At 31.9% G+C, this 26,774-nt stretch overlaps 3 protein-coding genes and 1 pseudogene across 7 annotated transcripts; 2 read left to right on the top strand and 2 right to left on the bottom strand.

The window, feature by feature from the left end:
* Positions 1–270: 270 nt before the first annotated feature.
* Positions 271–7,797, bottom strand: LOC120087720. Of its 4 annotated transcripts, none has more exons than XM_039044596.1 (11): positions 7,354–7,782; positions 4,113–7,055; positions 3,911–4,037; positions 3,736–3,818; positions 2,856–3,100; positions 2,430–2,516; positions 2,216–2,315; positions 1,761–1,965; positions 1,540–1,672; positions 892–943; positions 271–717 (listed from the first exon to the last, which is right to left on the bottom strand). In XM_039044596.1, exons 1-11 carry the CDS (start codon positions 7,441–7,443, stop codon positions 664–666), a joined length of 4,119 nt encoding a protein of 1,372 aa, XP_038900524.1. In that variant the 5' UTR covers positions 7,444–7,782; the 3' UTR covers positions 271–663. The 4 variants fall into 4 exon arrangements, with proteins under 4 accessions (XP_038900524.1, XP_038900523.1, XP_038900525.1 ...); XM_039044595.1 differs by having other exon boundaries at positions 286–784; positions 7,354–7,776; XM_039044597.1 differs by lacking the exons at positions 271–717; positions 892–943 and adding an exon at positions 950–1,135 and having other exon boundaries at positions 7,354–7,784.
* A 3,669-nt stretch (positions 7,798–11,466) lies between these two features.
* On the top strand, positions 11,467–12,219 carry LOC120088945 (myelin transcription factor 1-like). Its single transcript, XM_039046384.1, has one exon. The coding sequence runs from the start codon at positions 11,467–11,469 to the stop codon at positions 12,217–12,219; it is 753 nt and encodes a 250-aa protein (XP_038902312.1).
* A 7,602-nt stretch (positions 12,220–19,821) lies between these two features.
* On the top strand, positions 19,822–24,188 carry LOC120088481 (internal alternative NAD(P)H-ubiquinone oxidoreductase A1, mitochondrial-like). Of its 2 annotated transcripts, XR_005484933.1 has the most exons (9): positions 19,822–20,412; positions 20,537–20,750; positions 20,844–21,004; positions 21,236–21,301; positions 21,432–21,595; positions 22,026–22,140; positions 22,270–22,449; positions 22,539–23,089; positions 23,357–24,188. XR_005484933.1 is itself a non-coding variant. In XM_039045819.1 (8 exons), exons 1-8 carry the CDS (start codon positions 19,972–19,974, stop codon positions 22,689–22,691), a joined length of 1,494 nt encoding a protein of 497 aa, XP_038901747.1. In that variant the 5' UTR covers positions 19,822–19,971; the 3' UTR covers positions 22,692–23,155. The 2 variants fall into 2 exon arrangements, 1 of the variants encoding a protein (XP_038901747.1); XM_039045819.1 differs by lacking the exon at positions 23,357–24,188 and having other exon boundaries at positions 22,539–23,155.
* LOC120088482 lies at positions 23,422–26,369 on the bottom strand (annotated as a pseudogene).
* Positions 26,370–26,774: the final 405 nt, after the last annotated feature.

Raw genomic sequence — 26,774 nt, 5'->3', positions numbered from 1 at the left:
CGTTGAAATAGTGTTAATTATAGTTAATTAGAGACAACCAAATAGTATTTCTGTAGAAAAATGTGATTATTAGTCTCCATAGATTTTTGTGATTGTTTCATTTATTTTCATAAAATCTATATCAAATCACATCAAATTATTTAATATCTTATTCAAAATGAATTTTTAACACAATTTTCATTGCCATTCATGAAATTTTCAATTGAAAACCGTATAAGAAAACTTGTTCTTCAAAAACCGAATTTTTGACTTGCAAGAGCTACCAATTCAATTAAAACTTCATTACAAATTATTTATATAAAGTAAATTTCATTCTAAATGTTCCCTTGCAAAATAGCTGTTTCTCCACATGGTTTACATCATTTATATATCAGCCCCCATCAAGTTAAAACTGATAATCCATGTCAATATTTACAACACCCCATTTCTAGAAAACTTAACTATCCAAAATGAGCTTACTGATTCTCTCCTGCAATTATTCTGTACAAGAGAACACAAACTAAGCCCTAAAGTCCTAGCGCAAAAATTCAAAGCTACAAACTAATTCTAGAAAACAGCTTATGCACGTGGGCGATTATCATTGTTCAAAGCAATTGTCGAGCTTGAAAGCACAATTGAGTCTTGATTAACAACTGATCAACTTACTTCTCCGCCTGTAATACTTCAAATAATCATGAGCATTCTCTTGGAGATCCTCAAAATGTTTGTAGCCTCCGGCTGAGCAAGTGGGAAATTGGTCAATGTGGATTGTCGTATTGTTTTGAAGATGGTTCTCCGGCTTCCCCTAGGAACCGGAAGAACAGTCAATAACATGTTTTCCCTACAGGCTACAGAGGTGTATGGAACAAGCGGGGAACGGTGGGTTGGTTAAAAGTAGAATGACGAAATTACCATGTTAACCTCTGAACTGGGGCTGTTATCACTGTTGTTAGCTGCAAAGGGTCTGTAGAAATAAATGCAGACTAGGGTTATATAGTAAGCAGATTTGAAGAAACTAGTCCGAAAGATGTTTTCATGATTGAAGCAGAAAAAGTTGCTCAAGCAAATTCAACAGAAACCCAGAAACTATAAAGTAAAAATAATTACCGTGTGGTTGGTTCTCTCAAGATATATAGCCATATAATTAAGGGCATTTCTGGAAGGAAATTTGAAATGGTTAACATGATCATTATCATTTTCAAAATCACTTCAAAAACATATGTTAAATTGATTTTAAATCAATTTTTGATTATATGAAATCGCGTTTGTAAAATCAAACATTAAATTGATTTTGTATGATTAGATTTTGAACATGACAAAGGATTTAAACTATTTCAAAATCACTCTGAAGCATGCCTTAAATGACGTCTCTCTACGGCCGTTTCTATTTATCAAACACAATCCTCAACCAATCACATCAAATTACATAATTGTTCCACATGATTGCCCTTATATTGGAGATAGAGCCCTTCTTTGCAACAAACAATAACCAATGGTTGATCCAGTTTAAATTCCATTTCCATTTTTGTAATATTAGATTGAGAGGGGAAGAAGACATACTCCTGTTGTCCTTGCAAGATACTGCTCTCCTCAGCATGTGCTGTTGGATGAAGTTCGGTTATCCCACTGGATCCACAAATATTATCAGAACTATTGCTGTTTTTCTTGGCATAATCATGAAGTTCAGACTTCCCTGCCAATTAGTGTGACAGAGATCTCACGTTACAATCAAGTATGGTTTGTACATGCACTTCACTTGAAATAAGCCCGTGACAAATTACCTGTTAATGAGCTAGGCACAACTGTATTCTTCAGCAAGAATTTCTGGCACATTACAGTTTCCTGGAAATCCAGGAAAGTATAGTTAAGAAACTCTGATCTCTCAGAATCAGTCATCTTTGAAAATCCAAATGAAGTAGTCCATGCATTGAGCACGCTAGAAACAGCTGGCAAGACCAGCCTCTGAACTCCCAGTCCTCTCAGCCTCTGAAAATACATGTCAAATACATGAGAAATATCATAATTTCCGAGCACAAGAAGTGCATAAACACCAACTTTGCGATGTCATGCTTCTACAAATGATTAAAAAAAATGGCAGTAATTATCAGGCAGACTACAACAAAGTCAAAGCCATCCTCAGGACATTTGGAAAAAGTGGAAGTTGCTAGAAGAAAAAAGGTTAAACAAAAAAAGAGAGGAAATGAAGGAAACCATATGGATGTAAGAGTGCAACTACCTCTTCAAGCTCATTCATCAAAATGCGACACATGCCAAGTTGGCGATACTGAAAACGAGTGCCAACAAGTGGTACTTCTGCCACCTTCTCTCCATAGACCCTAGAGTAGTAACTCCACATCAAAACAGCAATAGGGATGATAAAAAGTGAAAGGCATTGCAAACGAATGTTTAAATGCTAGGTTCCATTACAAACTGAGATATGTAATGCTTACCTTATAGCAGCGACACTTACTAATTCATCATTTCTTTCTAAAAGCACTGTATAGAAACCTTGAAAGTTCAATCGCTTAAGCTCTGACCTGCCAGGTCATAAACAACAAAATCAGCTGGACATGGCAAGGTACTCGTAGCTGTGATCATGAAACCATCTATTTCCACACAATTTTCCTGTACTCTTCTCAACACCAATACTAGTCTTCATCCTGAAAATTCTCATTCCAATTTCAAGCTTCTCAAATTTAAAGATCATATAGATCCAGCACAGATATCCTATCTACATTTTCTTGTATATTCTTTAAGAAGAAAAAATAAATAAGACCAAAAGGAGGTTGCCAATTTCAGAGTACAAGCAGCTGATACATTAAGAAGGAAGCAAAAACGACTGCAAAATAAATCTACTAACTAAAAATACTTCTCACCTTCTGCTAAAAATGACATCATCTACAATGTCTCTCCCTGTGTGATGTTCCCTAACAGGTTCGAAACATTCATGCATCACAGAGAGAGCAACATTGAGCTTGCTCTGATTTTCTATTAAGGTCTCAAGGTCAGGAGGATTGAAATAATCAGCATAAGAAGTTGTGGCCTTCAGTAGTGACCAGGTTAGATTGTCACCACCCACTGGAATTGATTTTCCCAATAGCTTTTGAAGACCCCAGTATATCTGGATCAAGAAAAGAAAGACTGAGAATATTTACTATATAATTTGCATAATTTTATTTACACTTACAGAAATAATTGCCTACCGATTCTTGATGAAGTCAAATTATGAAGGTAAAGTGTAGGAAAAACAGTAAATTCCATAAACTCAAATCACCTTAGTTCCCATAATTTTATTGAAAGCAGCCAGCCATTGTTACTTCTCAGAACCTCATTCCTCTAATAACCATAATTAGAGTCAATAGAATATACACTTTAGTTAGAAAATTGGAGTGTCGATTTAATCTTACTTTACTTCACCCTACATTTCGTTAATCGGTTGTTTAGTATCACTATCAAATGGCTCTTTCCCTCATTTTGACCATGTGTTTTTAGGAGATGACCTAAGACAATATCTGGCCCAAAATTTAAATTAAAATTATAAAATAATAGTAGTAGTAGTAATAATAATAATAATAACTGAATATATAATTTGGTAAGAAATAAGTTTATTTGCACATATTAGAATACAATCTGCCTTGATGCAGTTGCAAGCTCTTTCCATCATGCGACGAGGCCAAAGGAAAATCGATACTTAAATGAGAAGTAGGAGCTGTTAAAGATTTTCTTTCAAACAAATAAAGAATGGGTAAGACCTACCTCTTTACAATGTTTGTTACAAAACCAATGAGGTTTAGAACAGCTTCCAAACTTTTTGGTCCCCCTTAGGCATTGGACATGATCTGTACAAAAAGAATTACCCACGCATTAACAGACAATGCAAAAAATATGCATGATCTTATGTTATGAAGAACCTTGTAGATGAAGTACCTACATTTACGTTCACACTGATAACAAGTGAGGAAAGGGTCATCAACAATATTGGCGTGTTCACTCAATTTGTTCTGGCCACAAATGCCGCAACAACATGATGGACAAAACCAATCACCTTCTGGAACATCCTAAAATAGTCAACAGTCAACTAATCGCAAATTCCTAATATATTGAACCAAGAAGCTAAGAAGAGGTATATCTACCTTTAAACCAAGGCAACTTTGGTGGAATGATGATGGACAGTGATCACATAAAATTAATGTGCCTCCAAAGTGACAAATTGAACAGATATAGTCATTCTCACCTTTAGAATAATCACCTTTACCACAAGTAGAAGCTTCGCTTTTAAAGTTCCTGATTTTTTTATTGCAAAGTATCTGGCACTCTAACAAAGATTTTCCATCTTCCAACAGTATATTTGCAGCCGACCGAGATGAAGTACCACCAGCATGGATTTCAAAACCATTGAGAGTAAATACCTTCTGACAGCAGCAGCATTTGATTCCGTCACGAGATATCCTTCCTTCAGCCAATGGTTGACGACTCTTCCCTCTACAGTAATAAACCTTTGCCCTTGGCAACACCATATTGTTGTCTATCAACCAAGAGAGTACTGTTCTAGGGTTGTGGTGCGAAGGACTTGGAGTGACCACCTCATGCACTCTTTTGCTTGAGCGTGACACACGCATTGACCTCCTACGTTCCATGTCTTCTGAAAATTTATTGACACCTGCAGATACATTTCCTCTGTTCAGTTTTTGCTTAACTGCTCCAGAACTCCTTATGGGCCTCGCATACTTTTTGCATACAGTCTGGACGCCAGATTCATACACTATACCATCTAAATTATGTTGGCTTTGAAGTAAGTGAGATGAAGTATCAAATAAATTAGTCGTGCTCCTGAGTTTTTTAGTCCTTTGAAATTTATCATGACTAAATTCCATGAGATCTTTGGTTGGAGATATTCCAGGAGACTTTCCAAAAAATGTTCTGATAGAATCTGAAGGCATCGAGCATTCCTGTTCATCCATATTACTTGGTGCAGAGTAAAATTTATTATTCACTATCTGGCCCTCGGCCTTCTGTATTAAAAATATATTTTCCATTGTTCTACCAGGAGAGTCTGTACTATTATCGACACCCTCTTCATCTAAACAGATTTTGCAGGCTGTTGCAAGTGACGTACAAGTTCTTCCTAGAGGTGAAGTGTAGTGCCATCTTTGCCTGTCTCCTTTACATTTTGGGTTGACAAGCAAACGCCATCCCAAAGATAACAAATGCCTCCTTGCTTCTGATTGCATTTTAACCACGCCCTTCATTCCATTTCTTCCAAACTTACTCAAGTTATAGTAGTCCATGACAGCTTTATGCAAAAGTTCAGGTTGTCCTAAAGCGACGCCAGAACCATCAAAAGTAGTCTGAAAGCAATTGTTGGGACTTGAACTCCTTTCTCTCTGTGCAACACTAGATGAGAGTATTACATGACCTGAGCCATGCATGTTTCTCATTCCATTTCTGGAAATAGATGGAGGGATCTCAGTGGAGGGTTCTTGCAAGAGCTTGCACACCTGGAGAAGAGAACAGAAACACTTTCCATTGGGAGAGGTATATCTAAAAATAGGCCTATCATTCCTGCACTCAATTTTCCAGCCAAGATATAAAAGATGCTTCTTTACATTTTCGAGCAAAGCTTGTGAAGGCTTTTCTTTACCCAAACGTGAATATTCTATAACAGCATCAGGGCATGATGCAGCATCAAGAGGAATTGTAGCACTAAGAAATTCCCACTTAACAGAGCTTCTACGCCCCGAACATTGCAGCTGTTTTTTTACATTTTTATGCTCAATAATTGGAACTTGCTGACGGCTAATGGAACCACTAGCTCCAGAAAATCCCTCAGCATCAGAAGTTTTAGATGATGATCCTCTGGGCAGCATAGACAATGCTTCATCAAGGCAGGAAAAATCTAGATCATTCGAAGATTTCATTTTGGTATCATCATCCAGTAGAGGTTTTCCTTGAACTAGATGAATATTAACAGAATTTGGACCAGAATCCAGCAACTCTGCATCCAAACCATCATGTGTGTGCACTTCTTCCATTACCAAACCAAGGGAATCAAATGCATTTTCCTGATTGAAATCATTCCCATCATGTGTGTGCACTTCTTCCATTACCAAATCAAGGGCATCAAATGCATTTTCCTGATTGAAATCACACCTATCATGTGTATGCACTTCTTCCATTACCAAACCAAGGTCATCAAAAGCATTTTCCTGATTCAAATCACTCCTATCATGTGTGTGCACTTCTTCCATTACCAAACCAAGGGCATCAAATGCATTTTCCTGATTGAAATCATTCCTGATCATCATATCACTTTTTTCAGATTCCCCTGTAATTGCAACTGCATCAAAGTCAACAAAATTGATTGAAGGATTCTTGTCCATGCAATTATTAGTTTTACCTAATTCACATCCTACACTGGAGGAACTTTCTAAAACCCGAAGCATTTCCTTTAGAGTAACATCTAAATTTTCGTCAATAACCTCCATCACCAATTCCTTCCACAAATCGTTCATGGGAGAAGTCCACTCTCTAATCTTCATGAAATCTTCTTTCACCCGTACTTCATACCATATTTGCTTCAAAGAAACAGGAAGATAGGATTCTTGCTCACATTGGTCAATAAACTCGAGAAACATCCAGGTCCCACGCCTCTGCCAATCCCCAGTAGCCTCATCCCAATCCTGAGTAATACGAATTGTTTCAATTCCAACAGTCAACTCATCTCCCAAATCTGGAAAGAAAACTTTTCTCTCTTCAGAACCATCTTCGTGATCAAAAATAACACCTTCCCACCACGCATCCTGGTAATTCACATCAACACACAATCCATAAGGCAAACCCCACTTTCCAAAATCAACCGTAGGTGGTATTGGCCTTATAATTCCTCGAACATCCGTATTCCCACTCAAGAAATTAACATCGTCTAAACCAGCAGAAACGGAAATAGCATCAACAAGGAAATCAGAACCATCATTCCGAAGAAGATGATCGTACTTAACGTGACGAACTCCACTATCACACGCAATAACAGTCCCACTATGCCAAGAACCCAGAAAACCATCTTCCAAACTCCTCACCTGCCATGTATCACATTCATAATGTAACAAATTCATAACAAAAAGAAATCCCCAATCTCTTTCCGGAAAAAAAAAAAAAAAAAAAAAATGCTACACATAACAGCCCAAAAAAAAAAACATAATTATCATCCTCAGGAGTCAGAACTTCTCCAATGAACCTCGAAATAAATAAACAAATAGAAAAAAGAGAATGCGTTGATTACAGCAAAGAAGATAAACAAGCCTCAGAAGCCGTACCCTTAATTTCAAATCCCAAGACTTAAAAACACCATAAACTGCTAAAATGTAGTTACATTACCTCTACTTTTTCATCAACGCTAAGCCTTCTTTCAGTTCTCCGCTTCCTCTTCCTCCCAGTACCCTGTACCTCAAAGCGCAGAACCGCCATTGAAACGGGAAGTAGAAACAGAAGAACGAATTCGTGGCTAAGAAAACACCATTGCCTACGAAATTTCTGAAACTACGAGAAAAAGTTTAAAGAATCAAATGGGAAAAAAAAAAAAAACGGAGATACAAATCATAACGAAGAAACAAAAAAAGAGAGAGATTTGAAAGTTGTTTCGGCAATGCGATGAACCGTTCTTACTCTTTTTCTCTGATACTTTGTCACCAAGGTAGCAACGAAACGGAGATCAAGATTACGAGGAATCGTATGCGGTCGTGTACATGGTAATTAATCTATAAGGCTAAATATGATTGGTACACGTCATTGTTTGGTTTACGTGGCGCATATAAACGTTTCTTTAAGATGGTGTTGTGTGTATCTTCTGGAGTCTCTCTTTGTAATTCCATGCAGTTTCTAAAAATTAAATGCTTGAAAAAGGAAATTCGAAAAGTGCGTGATCTGCTGCGGGAGAGCGCACCATAGTAAATATGAGTCTCCGTATTTACGAAATTAGCATCGGATTGTTTTCGGGGCCCCACTATTGGCCTCTCAATTTGGAAGGAAATCTTGTTGCAGGGATTTTATTCAAGAAATAATATATGGAAATCTTACAAATTATCGAATTTAAATAACTTAGGGTTTCTGCAATTTTTTTAGAAATACAAGAAACTTAGCAAAGAATAAAAGACTTTCTATCGTAATCAATAAGTCAAAGTGACGGAGATTTAAGGTTTAAGGATTTTTCATTGAAGTAAAGTTGTCGTTTGTGTCGTAATCCCACTAGCCTCCTGACCAGAGTATTATGTGGTAGATCAACCAATCGTATAATTAACAACTAATACACTAAATATATCATTAATCATACTAAATTCTCATGGTCAAGTTTAGACAAACCAAAGAAGGTGAATTACGTGAAATCAAGTTTCCATCATGATTGGGTTTACATAATTGAGGTTCCTCCATTCAAACGAAATATGAAATATATACATTTTACAATTAACATACCAAAACAATTTTTTTTAAACAAAGGAATTAGATTAAATATATGGGATGGGGGAATCAAACATCTATCAAAATCATGATGTATTTAAAATTATGGTAGTGCAAATACTATGTCAGTTGAACAATGTTCATCTTAGTAATCAAATGTAAACTCACATATTATCAAAATCATGTAAAAATTTTTTAAAAATACAATAAATTAATTGATATACTTTATATTTGTCATATTAGTTAACGTAATTTATGCAATTAAGTTATATCATCGAAATAAGATAAAAATATTCTTTGAAAACATAAGAAAATTAACGCCAACACCTAAATCAGACAATTAAAATCAAATGAAAACAACTCTATAACAAAAAGAAACAAAAAACAACAACTTCTACGGTGACGTAGTTAAAACCACGATAATTAACAAGTAATGTTGCATATACTTTCTATAAAATACTATCAACATTAATGGGATGGATGCATCTTTGGAGCACATCCACATAAGGTTAAATTTGTATATTGATGAGCTGTTTGATTTACCTTTCGTTCCTTTGTAGGTCAACTAGATCGAGAAACGAGCTTGTACTGTTTTCGTAGTTCATCCCAGGGGAACGTGGAAAATAAATGTTGATGCCTTTTGGAATACTATGAAGTTATGCGACGATGTTGAATGGGTGGTCCATAAGTCCTTTGGCGATCCTATCTGTGTCGAGTTTCAAAAGATCTCTCAGGAATGGTCGATCAAGCTATTAGAGGTTCAAGCAATTATTAAAGGTCTGACCCATCTTTCTTTTTTCATTATCACCCTCCTCAATGCCATTTTGGTTAAATCTGACTCATAGGAGGTGATTAGGTTGATCAACAACAGCTTGTCTGATTTGACCAAGTTGAAGAACGCACATGATGAGGTTCTTGTGTTGGCGAGAAGGTTAGAAAATGTCTCTTTCTCTTTATGTCCTCGCATGAGGAACTAGGTTGCTCACCTTATAGCTCGTTATACAGTTGAGTTTAAGTCTCATTATAGTTTTTTTTTTTTCTCTTCCAATTCAGAAGATATAGGGAGGTTTGGAACCACCGACAGATCCACATAGGGGTCGGGAGGCACGTGCCCCCCTCGACTTATTGGTTTTTGCATTTTTAATATAAATTTTAAGCATTGTTTAAATATATATATATATATAGAAAACCATTATTTTTAACAAAATTTGAAGGTAATGTAATGGTAAAAGGCCTATGATGATAGGCTAATCTAGGTTCAAGCCTTTTCTTTAACATTTTTAAAAATTGAATTTTTCGAATTCCAGTGCTGATGCTTATTGCGTCTGTAGCATACTAGTAGCTGCCTTGATCCAAAAAAGGAATTTAGGTTTTTCCAAAAGAAAAAAAAAACATTAATATCAATTTATATCCTTATTTAGAATTTTATCAATTTGAATCATCAACATTGAGAATTGTATTAACTTAAATTTTAATTAATAATTATATCAATTTAAACCATCTATTATATTTTATTTGGATATATTTATGAAAATCAAGATTTAAATTAATATACTTATGAAAGTTTAAGGTATAATTAAATTAATATATTTATGAAACTTCAGGGTTTAAATTGATATAGTCTTAAAGTCTAGGGTTAAATTGATACAATCTTAAAGTTTCAAGGTTACAAATTGATATTTGTCAAAACCCTTAACTTAAATTTTCTCGCTGTCACTTTAACAAAAATTTAAACGAAGAGAAAATCAAAAGCAAATTCATTTAATCGTAGATTTTTTTTTTCTCTAAATGTTCACTCTCAAGTTTTATCAACATTTTATTGAAAATGTATTATTATTATTATTATTATTAAATCATTTTTCAGATTTACATTACTCAATATATATTTATTTTAATCAATTTCAAAGTTAAAGTTATAAGATGATTATTTTCGTTCATCTTCGAATCTACGTATCATACCATTGCATTTTAAAGGATGTTGCATTTTATTTAAGTAAAAAATCAGGAGGTGAATGTTTTGATAGTGAAGGATTTTCTAATTGGAAGAAAAAGAGAAATTGAAAACTCATGTTGGGTTGAAAACTCCTTGAGTACAGTTGTAATATGTATTAAATTAGTTAATCCACGAAACTATGAATATTTAAAAATAAAAAAAAATAAAAAAAAACATTTTTTACCCTTTTTTATTACATTGTGCCCCTTATATGAAATTCTTGAATCTGCCACTACTTGGAACTATTGTTTTCCTAATTGGTTTCTGGATGTAATTAACCTTGATCTTTGTCATCATTTGTCCCTTTGTGTTTGAGAGTTTTTTTTTTTTAAGTATTTTTTTAAAAAATATATATATATAAGTTAACCGATATACAAAAAATAAAACATATCGAACATATCAGTTGAATGCTAAATATAAAGTATATCACATATATTTATTGATATACAATCAAGGATAAAATTGGAATAATAAAAAATAAAAAATCAGACTTAATTTTTTTTTTGCTATATTTGCAATTTTAGAAAATTACTGCTAGATTTGCAAATTTCCATAACTGCTACCTATTAAAATTTTTCAGATTTAATTGCTAGGTTGAGAAAATAAGATTAATTAACTTTAATTTTTATGGGTAAATTACAAAAATCACCCATAAAATATAGTGACTATTACAATTATATCATCAAGTTTTCAATAGTAAAAATTAAGCACTCAAATTTATACAAATATTAAAACTAGACCTTCCAACTTATATGTTTATGATCTCGTTTTGTAACTATTTATTTTATTTTTTATTTTTAAAAATTAAATTTATTAACATTCATTTCACTTCTAAATTAGTCTCAAAATTTATATAATTATTGCTAACTGCTACCATTTCTAGAAAATTGAAAATTATGCGTATTAAAAAGCCGACCTTTTAAGAAGTAAAATCAAAATTTGAAAACAAATCCAACATTTTAAAAAACAAAGTCGTCTATATAAAAGTGGGAGGGTTCAATTTTTATGATTTGGGTTTAATTTTTACTAAGGAGATTAGCAAGATGACCGTTAGAGAGAGAGAAGAGAGAGGCAATTCATCGAACACCAAAGTTGCAGAAAACAAGAAGCAAAATGTAGAAGAAGAAGAAGAAGACATCAACCTTCAAATCGGTGCATCCAACTCTCAAAACCAGATCAAGAAAGTTCGGATTACCGAAGAATCGAAGGATGGCGAAGAATCGGAGAGATCAAGCAAACGATCACGAATCAAAGAATCAGAAGAAGCAGAATCAACGATAAATGAGGAAGAGGAAGAATCTGATTCATCTGAAGTTGGAAAGGATCCTCTGTTGGCAACAGAGGAAATCGTAATGGAATACCATGATTTCATTGACTACATATATCATCAAATTTTGAAAGAAGATGAACAGAAATGGAGTGAGATTGTTGAGAGAGGAAAACTCCTGGTAAAGACTGTGAATCGAAGCCTGAGAACAGTGAAATTAGAAATGGAATGTATTGAAGCAGTAGAAGATTTTGAGAAGCAATATCTTTTCAGAAAAACACATATTCCTCAAATATTATCTCTGCTTCGACACATAAATTCACGTATAGAATCTTCCACTAATTTCAGGCTTGTTTCAAACATCAAGAACAGGAGAAAAGTTTTGCCGATGTGTTTAAGGGAGCTTGAGACCTCCAAACAAGAACTGAGTGAAATGATTGATGTAATTCAAGTACTGAAGGAACTGGATTTAAAATCAGAAGATGATGATGATGATGCTGATGATGATGATGAAGAAGAAACAGAGTAAGCAATGGAAGAAGATGAATGTGCTTGATCTTACAGAGATTTCAGTGAAAATGTATTTGGAATCTAATTCTTGGTAACTTTTTTTAGTTGTGGCTTTTCAGGATCATCAAGAACGTGCTTGATCATTGTTAATTAGTGTTTTTAATCATGGTATTAAATTTCTCTGGACATGTTAATCTCCATCTTTTTGAGTTTGATGAATTGATAAGAAATAAAAAGATGAAATCCTTATTTTAGGAACTTCAAAATTGAAGTATGGCATTAATTGTGCTAATTGTGGATCCTTGTCGAGTGTTCTTCATTGCCAACGATGATAGGATAGACTAAGAATGTTACTAACTACAAAAGTTAAATTCTTTGTTTTTTTTTTTTTTAATTTATGTCGCGTTTGATAATTATTTTAGTTCCATTTAATAATCATTTTATTTTTAATTTTTAATTTTTAAAAATTAAGCTTCTCTCAATTTTCTTATAATAATTTGCACATTTTTAAGTTTTGTTTTGATTTTTGGTTTAGAATGTTTTACATTATTTAAAAAAAGTAAAAGAGTTGAAGTCTTAGCCAAATTCCAAAACAAATTTAAAAAATATATTTTTTTATATATATAATTTTCAAAATGTAGCTTAGTTTTTAAAAATATTTGTTAAAAATAGATAACAAAGTAAGAAATTTAAAGTTAGAAAATATGTTTATAGGCTTAATTTTCAAAAATCAAAAACTAAAAACAAAATGGTTATCCCTAATTTTTAAGATTTGGTTCGATTTTTTAAAACATTGGTTAAAAAAAGTAGATAATAACCAAGATTACTCCAAAAAAAAAAAAGGTGCCACAAAAAATACCAAAAAGCCAATCAAAATTGGATATCTTGAATTGTATTTAGTGGGAAAAAAAGTACTAGTTCATATCGATTTTCTATTGGAAAAACCAATCAAAATTGAGGGTATATTATTCTTAAAAATAAATTCTAACTTTAGGTATATTATTTAATATTTTAATTATTATAGTACGCATGTATGTGTGTGATTTAGAAAATTGCCCAGAAAAAAAAAAAAAGAGAATAAAAATCTCCAATTTCAATCCATAAGAAAGAGTATACCCAAATTTAATTTGAAAATAACAAAGAGAACCAATTCAAAACTAAAGTGGATATAAAATAAAATTTTCAAAGAAAAAAGATAATGTCATAAATCGAAACCAAATCGATAATAAATTGAATCAAATAAAAACTAATCTATTGGTTTAGTTCTTTAGTGAACATCAATTTTTATTTTTTTAATATTTATAATAGGTAGAACAATATGGGAAAAGAATTTAGAAATATAGTATATTTTTAAAATATTTGTAAATATGAAATTGTTGACCAGTCAACTTTTGGGTTTTTTCTAATTTTCAATTTTGTCTTTTTTTTTTTTTTTACAGGTGTTATTCTTCCTTCTTTTTTTTTCCCTTTTTTTCTCTCTTTATTTTATTTTATTTTCTTTATCCAAATTTTTATTTTAATTTTCTTTACTATCTCCGATTTTTTATTTTTTCTAATTTTTTCTTTCTCCAATTTTTTTTTAATCTTTTAATTTTCTTTCCTTTATTCGGTTTATTTTTATTTTTTATTTTTTTTTATTTCTCCAATTTTTGCTTACATCTCCCCAACTCCTCATCTTTCCAAATATTACATAATACATAAATACCATCAATAATATCATTTACATTGATATCAAAAGAAAATATCATTGACAGTAGCTATATCCTTTATGACTATCAATGTAAAAGAATATCATTTTATACCTATATCTATCAATAAAGAAGTACAAGCACACTACATGTATCAGCAAATTAATCAAAAGACCTTGATTATTTACAAACAAGTACAACATGATATCAAATTCAAACAACAAAAATCATCAAAACATTACCATTGATAGAAACATATCACCGATAGCCACTATTTGGCTATCATTGCTAAAAACACATCAATGATTGCAACTGATAGCCTATTTTTCAAATTGAAAGCTATAACTAAAAGCAACATCACTAATAATAGTTATCAATGATAGCAATTGATAGCACATTTCTCGAATTGAAAATTATCACTAATAGCAATTATCAGTGATATTCACCGATAATAGCATCACTGATAGCAACTATTAGTCATAGCAGTTGATAACACATTTCTTAAATGGGAAGTTACCATTGATTGCAGCTATCAACGATAGCAACTAATAACACACTTCTCAAATTGAAAGTTATCACCGATAGAAACTATCAGTAATAGCAACTGATAACACACTTCCCAAATAAAAAATCAATCACCGATAGAGTGATAGCCACTTCGCACACTTCTCAAATTGAAAGCTATCCGTGATAGAGCTATAAGTGATAGCTTTCAATTTGAGAAAATTGGGAAGCAACACACAAAATGGTGGCTGGGTGAGAGTTTTTTTTTTTTGTCTTTTTACCATTTTTTGTCCTATACATACAATTATTGTATCATTGTACTACATATTCTAGTATTTTGGGCTTGGATTCCATTTATGCAATTAGCCTTTGTTTTTTTAAAATAAAAACAAATAAATTGGTTTGATTCTTGGTTGGCCCCAAAATGGACAATACCGAATGGACTTTCACCCTTAATAACAAGAAGAAAATCTTAGAGAATTAATTTTTTTTAAAAAAAACAAGTGGTTACCAAACAAAATCTTAGATGTTCATCCATGAACATTTTGAATTTTCCAAACATATTGTCCCTTGTATATCTAACATATGCTAGATAACTTTTCCATTTTGGTTAGTGTTGGATAAAAAGATTTAGGGCAGTTGCAAAAATACCAAAAAGTCTTTTAAAATTTGTAAATTTAGCAATGGTTTATTAAAATTTACAATTGTAGTAAAATATTGAAAATTTACCCCTTTTTTTGGTATATGATCAAATATATCAACATTATAATATATTTTATGTTTAGTGTATCATTTAATTGTATATTTGATATATCAGCCAGTTATACAATTAACAACTAATACACTAAAATTACCATTCATTATACCAAACTCTTTTTCCTCAATCACGTCACCTCAAAAAAATATGAAGAATGGATCTTACATGCTGCTCAAGTTTAGACAAACCAAAGAGGGTGACTTAGGTGAAATCAAGCTTCCATCCTGAAAGGATTTACATGATCGAGGTTTCTCCATTCATACGAAATATGAAACATATACATTCTATAATTGATATATCAAATTAAGTGTAATTTACATTTCATCAAAATCATATAAAAGGTTTGATATTTTGCATTTGATATATTAGTTGACTAATTAATGCAATTAAGTTATGTCAATAAAATTAGATTAAAAAAATTGAAAACATAAGAAAACTAACACCAACACCTAAATCAGACAATTGAAATCGAATGAAAGCAAACTTTATCAAAACCAAACAAAAAACAACAACTTCTACAACAACATAATTAAAATCACGGTATATCAGTTGCATATATATTTTATAAAAATATATCACTTGACCGATATACAAAAAAAAAAAAAAAGCATATAACTTGATTAATAAGGTATATATAAAGTATATTAGATATATTTTTTGACGCACAATCAAAGATTTAATTGCTAGGTTGAGAAAATAAGATTAATTAACTCTAATTTATTGAGCAAATTGTAAAAACCACTCATAAAGTATAGTGGTAGTTGCAATTGTATCCTCGAACTTTCAATTGTAAAAATTGAACTTCAAACTTATACAAACATTAAAGTTAGACATTTAGACTGATATAATTATGGTATCGTTTAGTAAATATTTCATTTTTTTTTTAGTTTTTGAAAATTAAGTCTATTAACACTTTTTCCACTTCTAACTTTTTCTTTTGACCCACGTCTAAAAACCCAAATCATTTTTTTTTTTTTAAAACAAAAATAGTTTTTTTTTTAAATTTTGTTAATAAAAAAATTTGACTAAGAATTCAATAAAAATGAAAATGAAAGGACTATATAAATGGAAGGTTCAATTGTTATCATTTCCCTCGTAATTTTTACTAAGGACATTTCCCAAGATCACCATTAGAGAGAAGATAAGAGGCAATTCATCAAACATAAAAATGGCAGAAATCAAGAAGCAAAATATAGAAGAAGAATCACAGAATCAAACGAAGCAGAATGTGAAAAAAAAGGAAGAGGAAGAATTTGATATATCTTATTGGAATACTACGATTTCATTAACTACATATATCAAATTTTGAAAGAATATGAACAAAGAAAAGATGAACAACAGATAGATGATTTAAAAATCGAATGACAGAAATGGTGTGAGATTCTTAAGAGAGGAAAAATCCTAGTTAAGACTGTGAATCATACTCTGAAAGTAGTGAAATTAGAAATGGAATATATTGAAGCCGAAGAAGATTTAATATATTATCTCTGCTTCGAGACATAAATTCACATATAGAATCTTCCAATAATTTCAAGAAAAGTTTTGTGATGTGTTTAAGGGAGCTTGAAACACATCGGCAAAATTATATTTGTAGTTAGTTAATGATGGTTATGATTAATATAATATGAGTTTATTTTTTTAATAATTATGGGTAGTTTATCATTGATTAATTAGGATTCGTTGGTTGTTTTATCAATTAATACATCATAACTATATAAATTCATCAAATTTATCCTAACAAATTATGTAATCAAATAACTTTAATTATAAATTTTTCATTTTACAAATGCTTGTAGTTAATAATTTAATTAATATTATTATTTGATTGTTAAGTAATTAATTTTTCTCAAAACTTTAAATTAGATTTATTGTTTATCAATTAATCTATTAAAATTTTACAGGATTTTCATGGTTGATTTTATAAATTAAATACAAAAATAATTTATTCCTAGAGAATCTCGACAATATTTTCATGGCACAACCAAACACAGTCATCTGGATTTTCATCAATCTTATTTCCAAATTTATTATTCTCGACATCCTTACTTCCTAGATATTTATAAAATCTTCAACCAAAAGATCTTATAGGATTTGCTGAATTTTTCTTTTAAATATGTAAAAAGGAAAATACTTTCCTAACAGAGCATACTTATTGACCAGGTTTTCTTTTGTAATACATATCGAATAATTTTTTTTTTTTTTTCTTAATTAGAAGTCAAACTATCTTTTTAACTACATTATAAGGTAAATGTAGCCTATGTAGGTACGTAATAAATTACTTCTAGAAAAAAAAAAAGTATCTTCTCATAATTCAAATGTAATCAAAATTCAGACGGTTCTAATACATTGGTTCTTTTAAAAGTTAAAAAGTTATTTTCAAATATAGAAAAATGAACAAATTTATTTAAAAATATAGTAAAATGTTGAAACAATGATAGATCAATATTTTGGTATATTTAAAAATATTTTCAACAGTTTTGTTTTTAAATCAATTTCTTTAAAAATTAAACTTAAAATTTATGAAGGTGGACCAGAAAAAATGTCAATTGTAAATGTAAAACATTTGCTTAATGATCTAGTAAGCAAATCTTCAAATTCATCAATGTCGTGAAATAAAATATTGGTTGAGTTATAAGTAGAGTTCTTAAGTTGATAACAAATGGATCATTAAACTTTTTTTAAAAAATGTTTCTCATGAACTTTCAACGTGTATCCAATGTGATTTTTAAATCTCTAGACTTATGATGTTGTTTAAAAAATTTATGAGCTTTTGATGACAAATTTTTTGAATTTAAGAACCTATTAAACTCAAATTTGAAACTCTATTATCCAATTAAACACGAAATTTTAAATTTATGTCTAATAAATTTATTAATTTTGACATAAAATATGTTACTTTTTACCAAAAAACTAAATGTGTTATAAAAATAACCAAATTATTGTCATGAAATTTAATTGAGTAAAGGAATTGATTTAGAGTTACAAAATATATAGTTAATATAAATTTTATTTTAAAATGCATCGATTAAATGTTCATTCAAAATTATCAAAACGGTATATTAGAGATTATACATTTCACAAAACAATTTCTTAAAAACATAAATCCAACTTTCAAACACTGCACTCCAAACACAAACATTTATGATTCATAAGCTTCATAACCCCTCGAATAAACTTCAAACATTTTTTTCAGATCTTTACACCAATCGTCCCCTTCAAATTTACTTGTGGTGGCCCTATATATATATATATATATATTTCACCTCCTCCTCTTCTTTCTCATTCCAACTTCTCCCTCTCCCCTCATAGCCTTCCATTTTTATCGTCCACCAAATTTTTATTTATAAAAGAAATTGTATTATGTTAGCTAATTAACATAAAAGTAATAGAGTGACCAAAATGCAATTAAGGTCACGTTTACACTCGTTAATTATTTTTGTTGTTTACCTACTTTCCGTAATTATTATAAGTTGTAAGACCCGTCTTGAAATTTGTAATCAAATCGTGTAATCTAATTGAGAAATGAATGATGCTAGATCTGATTGTAGCTGCAAACATGAGTTTACCTAGGAAATGACACAGGCATACAAAACTCATGTTTGTTTTACAATTTTCAACATTTTGCATGAAAATAAGCTATTCTCAAACATCCTCATTTCCCACATACGAGCATTTTATATTCCCTTCTAAAATCGTGGTTCTCAACTTTTTTTCATTTTGAATATAGTTAGTTACTTAATTACTTATTATTAATTTAACAATATCAATATAAATATTTATTTAATAAACCAATAATAATCTATTAAAATATTTACTTAACTTATTTTTACAATAAAAAATTATTAAAGGAATGAAATTACATTTTTATATAAACAATCAATAGTTAGCAAACAATATCTTAAATATATTTAATTAGTAAATTAAGATCAGTTAAATTTATTTAGTACAAAAATTTATTTTCAATAATAATAATCAATTACTTGTTTCTTTTATAATCAAGCAACTATTTATTGAGATTAATTTTATTTTGATCTCTCATTATAAACATATAAAACTTTTTCAATCTTCTTTAATAATATTATTTATTAATATATCATATTTTTATCTCAATTTATTAAAATATATTTTCTTACATTATCTTAAAATTAAAAACTAATGTTGAACTTAATTAATTATAAAAATATTAAATATTAAATTATAATTAATATGACATTTGTTGGTTAATTTAATTACGAAGGACTCAATTTTCAAATATTTATGATTAAAATTATTATTATTCTTAATTAATTAATTTTTATCAATATATTGAATGATATTTATTTTTAATTAATTAATTAATCTATTACAATTATATAAGACTGTCATACTTAATTTCATAAATTAAATACAAATATAATTTTTATTTATAAAATTTTGATAGCATTTTTAATACATAACTAAATATTATATTCTAAATATATATAAAACCTTAAACCCAACTAACTTTGACAGATTAAATTTATAATTTAATCCAATTTTAAGAAAACCAAATAAACATAAATCTTCCAAATATTATACTTCAAACCACAAAATTGAAAGAAAAAAAAATGCTGACTCACCATTGTGTTGGCCACGTGTAATTCGCTGTCCTTCTTTCACCAGGAAGAGGATAACCGGCTAACCGGAAGCAGCTCTCAAATCCCAAGCATTTGTTAGGTAATGAGAAGAAGAGCCACTTTTTCTGTTACTTCTTCTTTTTCGCCCAATCTTCACCGTTTTCTTTATTTTCCAACCACACAGATTCGAATAATAACAAAGAATCTTTGAATATTCCATTGCATCCATGGCGTGGCTCAGGTATCTGAAGAAACTTTCACCCACTAAACCACTACTCAGATCCACAAATCCACACCCATTTCTTCCCTTCCCCTTCCTCCTCTCTCATTTTACCTCTCTCCCCATCTCCGATGCGGCGGCGGTTTCACGGCCGCCGGCACTTGGACCGACGGAGACCGGCGAGAAGCCGAGGGTGGTGGTTTTGGGTTCCGGCTGGGCAGGTTGCAGAGTCATGAAGGGCTTGGACACAAGCATATACGACGTCGTTTGTGTTTCGCCTCGTAACCACATGGTCTTCACTCCTCTTCTCGCTTCAACTTGCGTTGGAACTCTGGAATTCAGATCCGTCGCTGAACCTATCGCCCGGATCCAGCCCGCCATTTCTCGCGAACCTGGTTCTTATTTCTTCCTCGCTAATTGTACTGCCGTCAACACTGATGAACATTCGGTATGCTTCTCAATTGTCTCACTGTTTCATAGATTCAACGTGGCTTGCTTAAAATTATCATAGAATCGAATGGAATCATTGCGAGTTCCTTCTGAGAAGGAGATTCTTTCATTTGTTATTGAAGGTGCAATGTGAAACGGTTACTGATGGGTTGAACACTTTGGAACCGTGGAGGTTTAAATTATCATATGATAAGTTGATCATAGCGTTGGGATCCCAGCCGTTAACTTTTGGGATTCATGGGGTCAAAGAACACGCTATTTTTCTTCGTGAGGTTTATCATGCTCAGGAAATTCGTAGGAAGTTGCTTTTGAACTTGATGTTATCTGATGTTCCAGGTATAGAATTGATGGTTTTGTTAGAACTTGGTATTAGAAATTTTTCTTCCCCTTTTTTCAGTGGACATAATTTGGAGTGTTTTTGATCGGCAGGCATCTCAGAGGAAGAGAAACGTCGGCTTCTACACTGTGTTGTTGTTGGAGGAGGACCAACAGGAGTTGAGTTCAGTGGGGAGCTTAGTGATTTTATCATGAAAGATGTTACTCAAAGATATGCTCATGTGAAAGATTATATCCAAGTTACTTTGATTGAGGTTTGTAAAATGTCGTCCCAAGCATCGAATTCTTTATGGTATTGTCTTTCTCGGTTTCGCGAAGTTTCGGCTGATTTGTTTCTCTATATTAGGTTGTTGAGCTTCTAATATCTCTGTAAAGAAAAAAGTTGGCATTTGTTTAAAAGGAAAGACATTGTCTGGGAAGTTTAATGGATACGTATTAGGATTTGAGGGGATTTACTTGCTTGTATTTGTTTAATTGTTTAACAGGCAAATGAGATATTGTCTTCCTTTGATGATAGACTCCGGCATTATGCTACTAAGCAATTGACAAAGGTAGGAAAGTTAATACATCACAGTCATGCCATTTTTTTCCTTGGTGATGATGATAACAGGTTTCAATTTCACCTTTCTTGAGATGCTTTGAATTTGAAATTCTTTCATCTTATTTATTCATATCCTGCAGTCAGGAGTTCAACTTGTACGCGGCATTGTCAAAGATGTTAAACCTCAGAGCATCATTCTCAATGATGGTTCTGAGGTTCCTTATGGGTTACTAGTTTGGTCTACTGGTGTTGGGCCCTCACCTTTTGTAAATTCCTTGGAAGTTCCAAAGTCTCCTGGTGGCAGGTACATTAAAATTTCCTAGTAACTTATCCAAAATGTTCGTTTGCCTTGTAGATTTCAGAACATTCAAGCAATTTTTTCAGAGATGTCATGCTTCTTTTTCTATAAGCCTCCTAAGATAGTTAAGTTGTTCCCCAACTTTGTGGGCATCCATTCATATTCAGGGAAAATCGCCATCTTCTCAGGCTCACTAACCTCACCATCTATCACCTTAAAAAGTTTAATTTCAACTTCAAATGTCATGGACAATAAATTTATTTCTTTCCCCTCCCATTTGATCTGCTTTGGACCAATTTTCGTGTCATCTTTATTCAAATCTTAGAATCCTCACACTTATAAGTTATGCTTAAGGGTTCCCATTTATGCTTATTTTTCTATAGTCAATCCAAACATTGTGTGTAGAGAGATGATATATCTCTGGTTATATTGGCAGGATTGGAATAGATGAGTGGTTACGTATTCCTTCTGTGGAAGATGTGTTTGCAATAGGTGATTGCAGTGGGTTCCTAGAGAGTACAGGGAAACAAGTTCTTCCAGCTTTGGCCCAGGTAAGTTAAGATGTTCCCCAATATTCTGGTTTTTCTGCTCATTCATAAAATGCAATTTCTTATTCCAATAGTAGTTACTGTTGCCAAGAGATGTCAAGTTTTTATTGCAACCATTTTTGCATCCTGAAGGTAGCAGAGCGCCAAGGCAAATATTTAGCAGCCTTGCTGAATAAAATTGGTAAAGAAGGTGGAGCACGAGCAGGTAGCGGAAAAGACTTGGAACTTGGAGCGCCTTTTGTCTACAAGCATCTCGGAAGTATGGCAACAATTGGAAGATACAAGGCTCTTGTCGACCTTAGGCAGAGTAAAGTAAGCAATCAAGCTAGTTGCTCCAGGGCTACCTTTCTTTCTCACTCTATGCACTTGGGTTGGCTTACTCTTGTGAGTATTTTGTACAGGAAGCAAAGGGGTTATCCATGGCAGGGTTCCTCAGTTGGTTCGTTTGGCGTTCGGCTTATCTAACACGTGTCATAAGCTGGAGGAACAGATTGTACGTGGCAGTGAACTGGGCTACAACTTTCATCTTCGGTCGTGATATAAGCCGAATATAGAATTAGAAGTAAGAACTCAACGTCCCGCTTCCACGTACCGAAAGTACAAAAAAGAAAAAAGAAAAAAAAAAAAGAAAAAAAAAAAAAAAGAAAAGAAAAGAAAAGAAAAAGTTTTCTAGTTGGGCCTCATTGATCATCATATCATGTGCAGTACTACCACTGCTACAGAAGTAAGTTGTTCATCAAGAGAAACCCTCTTGCTGACTATTCTCTCTGTGTGAATCTGAAGTAAAATTATCAGATCCTTGTGGTTCATATGAAAATCTGATTCATGGCTGCTCAAGTGCAATTTCTCATCAGAAGCTCACTGTACAGTTTATTTCCATCAACTTATTGTGTTAAATCCAAAGCATTATTGCATGTTCATAGAAATCCAAATGAAGCCAATCATAAGAATTGTAAGTTCTGTACTGCAACTTCATCAGTGCTTTTCAATAAAGTTATTTCATTGCCCATTATTTCAATCCATATGGCTGCTTGGATTCTAACAGCTTTTCTGTTTAGTTCGCTGTTCTATCTCTCTTTTTTAGAGAGAAAGAAAAGTGGGAAAGAAATGGATAGTGGAACTAAAGAGTTTTGGAAGAGATTGTGAAGAAGCATCTCTAAGATTTGATTTGATGGGAAAACTGAGTTCTACAACTAATGAACAATTTTCCATCCTACAGAACTTAAAAAGCAAATGAATTATTCACATCTCTACCGGAGTCATCAATGTGGAAAAACATACTGGATTCACTGCCATACTCTTCTTCAACCAACAAGTTGACTACAAATGATTTCCTTCATCTCTTTCGCCCTGGAAAACCGTCCTGCCTGCCGTTTACAGAACACCTGAACAATAGAAAACAAGAGGAAATGATATCTGATTCTTTAGAATTATTTCTAAAAATGTACTTATAGCCAAGGATTAAAACTTCGTACCAAATTATCATTGAAGAAAAGTTGAAAGTCCTCAGTGTTCTGGAGGTAGTTTATGGTTATGCAGCCCAGAAGCCAAGGGATCGCGATGACATAAAACTTGTGTGCAGTCAAACAGTAGAATCAAGAAGGTATTGGCCTTTTCAGTTCGAGTAAAATATGTTTACCAGCCATCACCATCATTATGATCAAAGCTTGTGCAGTTGATATGAGTTTTGAAGCAATGTACTTCGGGGATCTGGAGGATGATGTGAAAAAGTAACGTCGATTCCAGGAAAATTCTGTATCACCAGCAACTTAATCGATATAACAGTCCCTCTGCAAAAACATGCAACAGTGCAATGAGTTTTCAGATCCCAAGGAGGGCAAAAAAAAAAAAAAAAAAAAAAAAAAAAAAAAAAGACATACTGGTTCGTGTAATTGAAGTTTGTTGGAGTTTTGCTCATCCCAAGTGGGTGTACTTTTTTTTCTTTGATGGGTGTCTTCTATTCTCCGGCGTCAGCTCAATTACAATCGAGCGAAGTTCACTTTGGCAGCTCGTTGTAAACTTTAATAATATCAAATACGTCCTTGACTAAATTTTGTATGTATCTAGTAAGACATTAAGGAGATCTTTGGGCTTCCAATTAAAAAAAAAATCATAAATTTTCTATCATACACAATTAAATTATAGAAATGCCAACAAGAATTTGGTTTTTTTTACGAACTTGATGTTGATAAATCCGCAAATTTAGAAATTCATTTCGGACAATTGAATCTTCTCAAATGGTTTCTTTTTAAGAACTAAAAAAAAAAGAACAAGAGGCCTTGAACACTTAATGGATCTTGAAGGACTATTTTCGCATCTCTCTGACTAAATCTTCCCACATTAAGATTACTCGTTAATGGTCGATCAAGTTTGATAAATTCGCCCTCTAAAACAAGAAGTTCTGGTCCTAGGGGATAATATCAACCACTTGACGCGGTGGATTGGGCTATTACAATAGTTGGTGTTGTCAACTATTATAACTTATAATTATCTATAGTATTACTATTTAAAATCTCTTTTTGTTACCATGTTTACTATTTCCTACTAATCCTCTTTCCCTCGTTGTTACCGTGTTTATTATTTTCTACCCATATTAAAATAGTCTGCCGTTCAAACACGAACTATTATTATCTAGAGGTCCCAGGTTAAAATAGTTATCCTTCAAACATAGACTATTATAACCTACAAATTATCATAACTCGCAAGGATTATAATAACCAACTCAACACCTAAATACCCCGTAAAGCTCCATTTGGTAGCCATTTGATTTTTGTTTTTGAGTTTTGAATTCATATCCAAATGTCAAGTACAACAATATATAAACTAATTTAAAACTATATATATTTTTTTAATTTGTTGAATTTGGCTTGGATTTTGAAAACATCCTTAAAAAGTGGATGACGAAACGAAGGAAAAAAAATGAAGAAGATGAGAATGATTATCAATGTGTCTAAGTTTGATCAATAAATTTGTGAATTTAAAAAAAGGTCGATCTTATTGATCTAAGAAAGTTTGAAGACTTATTATACACATTTTTTTTTTTAGTTGAAGAATTTATTTGACATAAAAGTTGAAACTAAGGGAGTTTAGAGGCTATGTTAGTTATAAAGTCTAAAATTGTTTAGTCTATGAAGTTGAATAATTTTTGTTGTTTAGTCTGAATTTAAAACCTTCATATTTGAGGTTCGTGTTTGAGGTCCAAAGTTGTTTAACGGAGACAAGGAATGAGATGTTAGTGTTGCATAATGTTACAAACTTCTTCCACTACTGAATTACCTACCATGGCCTAGAGAATCTGCCTCATCCTAAGATTGTGTTATTTTGTTATTAGTTCTTTCTCATTATGAGATTAAAATTTCTAGAGATTGAGAATTAACTTGATCAAACTTAAAACGCACACTAAAATTTCTATCAAACTCAAGTTCCTCAAAGCTTAACCAAAGTAGAACAGGAGAAAATGTGATGAATCAATGAGGAAGATACAGCCATTTCTTATCCTCGAACGAATCTTGAAAACATGCAGTAAAATCCAGTAATTAAGATGATGATCTGTAATCGAGAATCATGAAGAGAAAAATACATCCTAATTTTTCCTGGATATAACGAGCGTGAGAGAAATTCCGCTTCTCACAATCCCGATTCAACTTCAACAAATTCGCACAGATTGACTAAAGAACCAAAGAATCAGACTCAACGGAAGCGAACGATTGATCACTCAAGAAACTAAAGCCGGAAAAAAAAAAAAAAAAAAAAAGTAAGTCGTTCATATGACTTATTTACTAAAATGAAATGCATTACCTGTAAGGACAGTGAGAGCTAAATTTGTTGAGAATCGTATCGTTGTATGTCTGATTCATAGTTGCGTCTCATATATCTTATTCAAATTCGCTAGTTGCGTCTCGTTCATACACGCTAGTTCCGTCAGATTCAATCTGGTTTTTTCAGCCTGATTTAAACAGGCGGCGATTTTCTGATACAAATTGGTGGTGTTTGAGAGATGATAAACGGGAGAATTTGATGAATTTGGAGGCGGATCAGTAGAGAAAAAATCGTAGATATCGAAACAGAAAACAGAGAACGGTAGCAATACCATGAACAAAATTCCTCGATCCATTTTTCTTCGCGAGACTTCAGGCTTCGATTTGTTATATTACTCTTTTGAAATTCACTCTGTTTCGAAATAAGTATATCAATAGAATCTTCATTTTTTTAATTTTTTTTTTCAATTTCATTTATGCGTGAAGCTTGAAGAGTCCGAATGCGCTTTCAAATTAGGGTTCAAATTGCATGGCTTGCGGGTGAAGCGAAGAGTGTGGCACGCTGGAACCACGTGCCTTTTCATTTTCCCTCTTTTATTTGAAAATTTAATCCGACAGTTTTTGATAAAGTTGGATAAAATGTTGATGCCAATAAATATTTTGAGAATAACATATAAAATAATATTTAAATAAATAGGTAGATATTTTGAATTCTTTAAACAAGTTAACAGGTTTATTATTTATATTATATTTATATTACTAATAGTTTCTTATTTATTTCTATGTTTTATAAATTTTTTATAATATGATCGAAATGTCAGTTTACCTCTTATATTGATGTTGAACATGAGAAAAATGTGATAAAATATAGAGACATGA

Source organism: Benincasa hispida, chromosome 10 (assembly GCF_009727055.1).
Source record: "Benincasa hispida cultivar B227 chromosome 10, ASM972705v1, whole genome shotgun sequence".
Classification (NCBI taxonomy): domain Eukaryota; kingdom Viridiplantae; phylum Streptophyta; class Magnoliopsida; order Cucurbitales; family Cucurbitaceae; genus Benincasa; species Benincasa hispida.
Note: the sequence above shows the minus strand (reverse complement) of the source record. Positions and strands in the feature narration are given on the sequence as shown.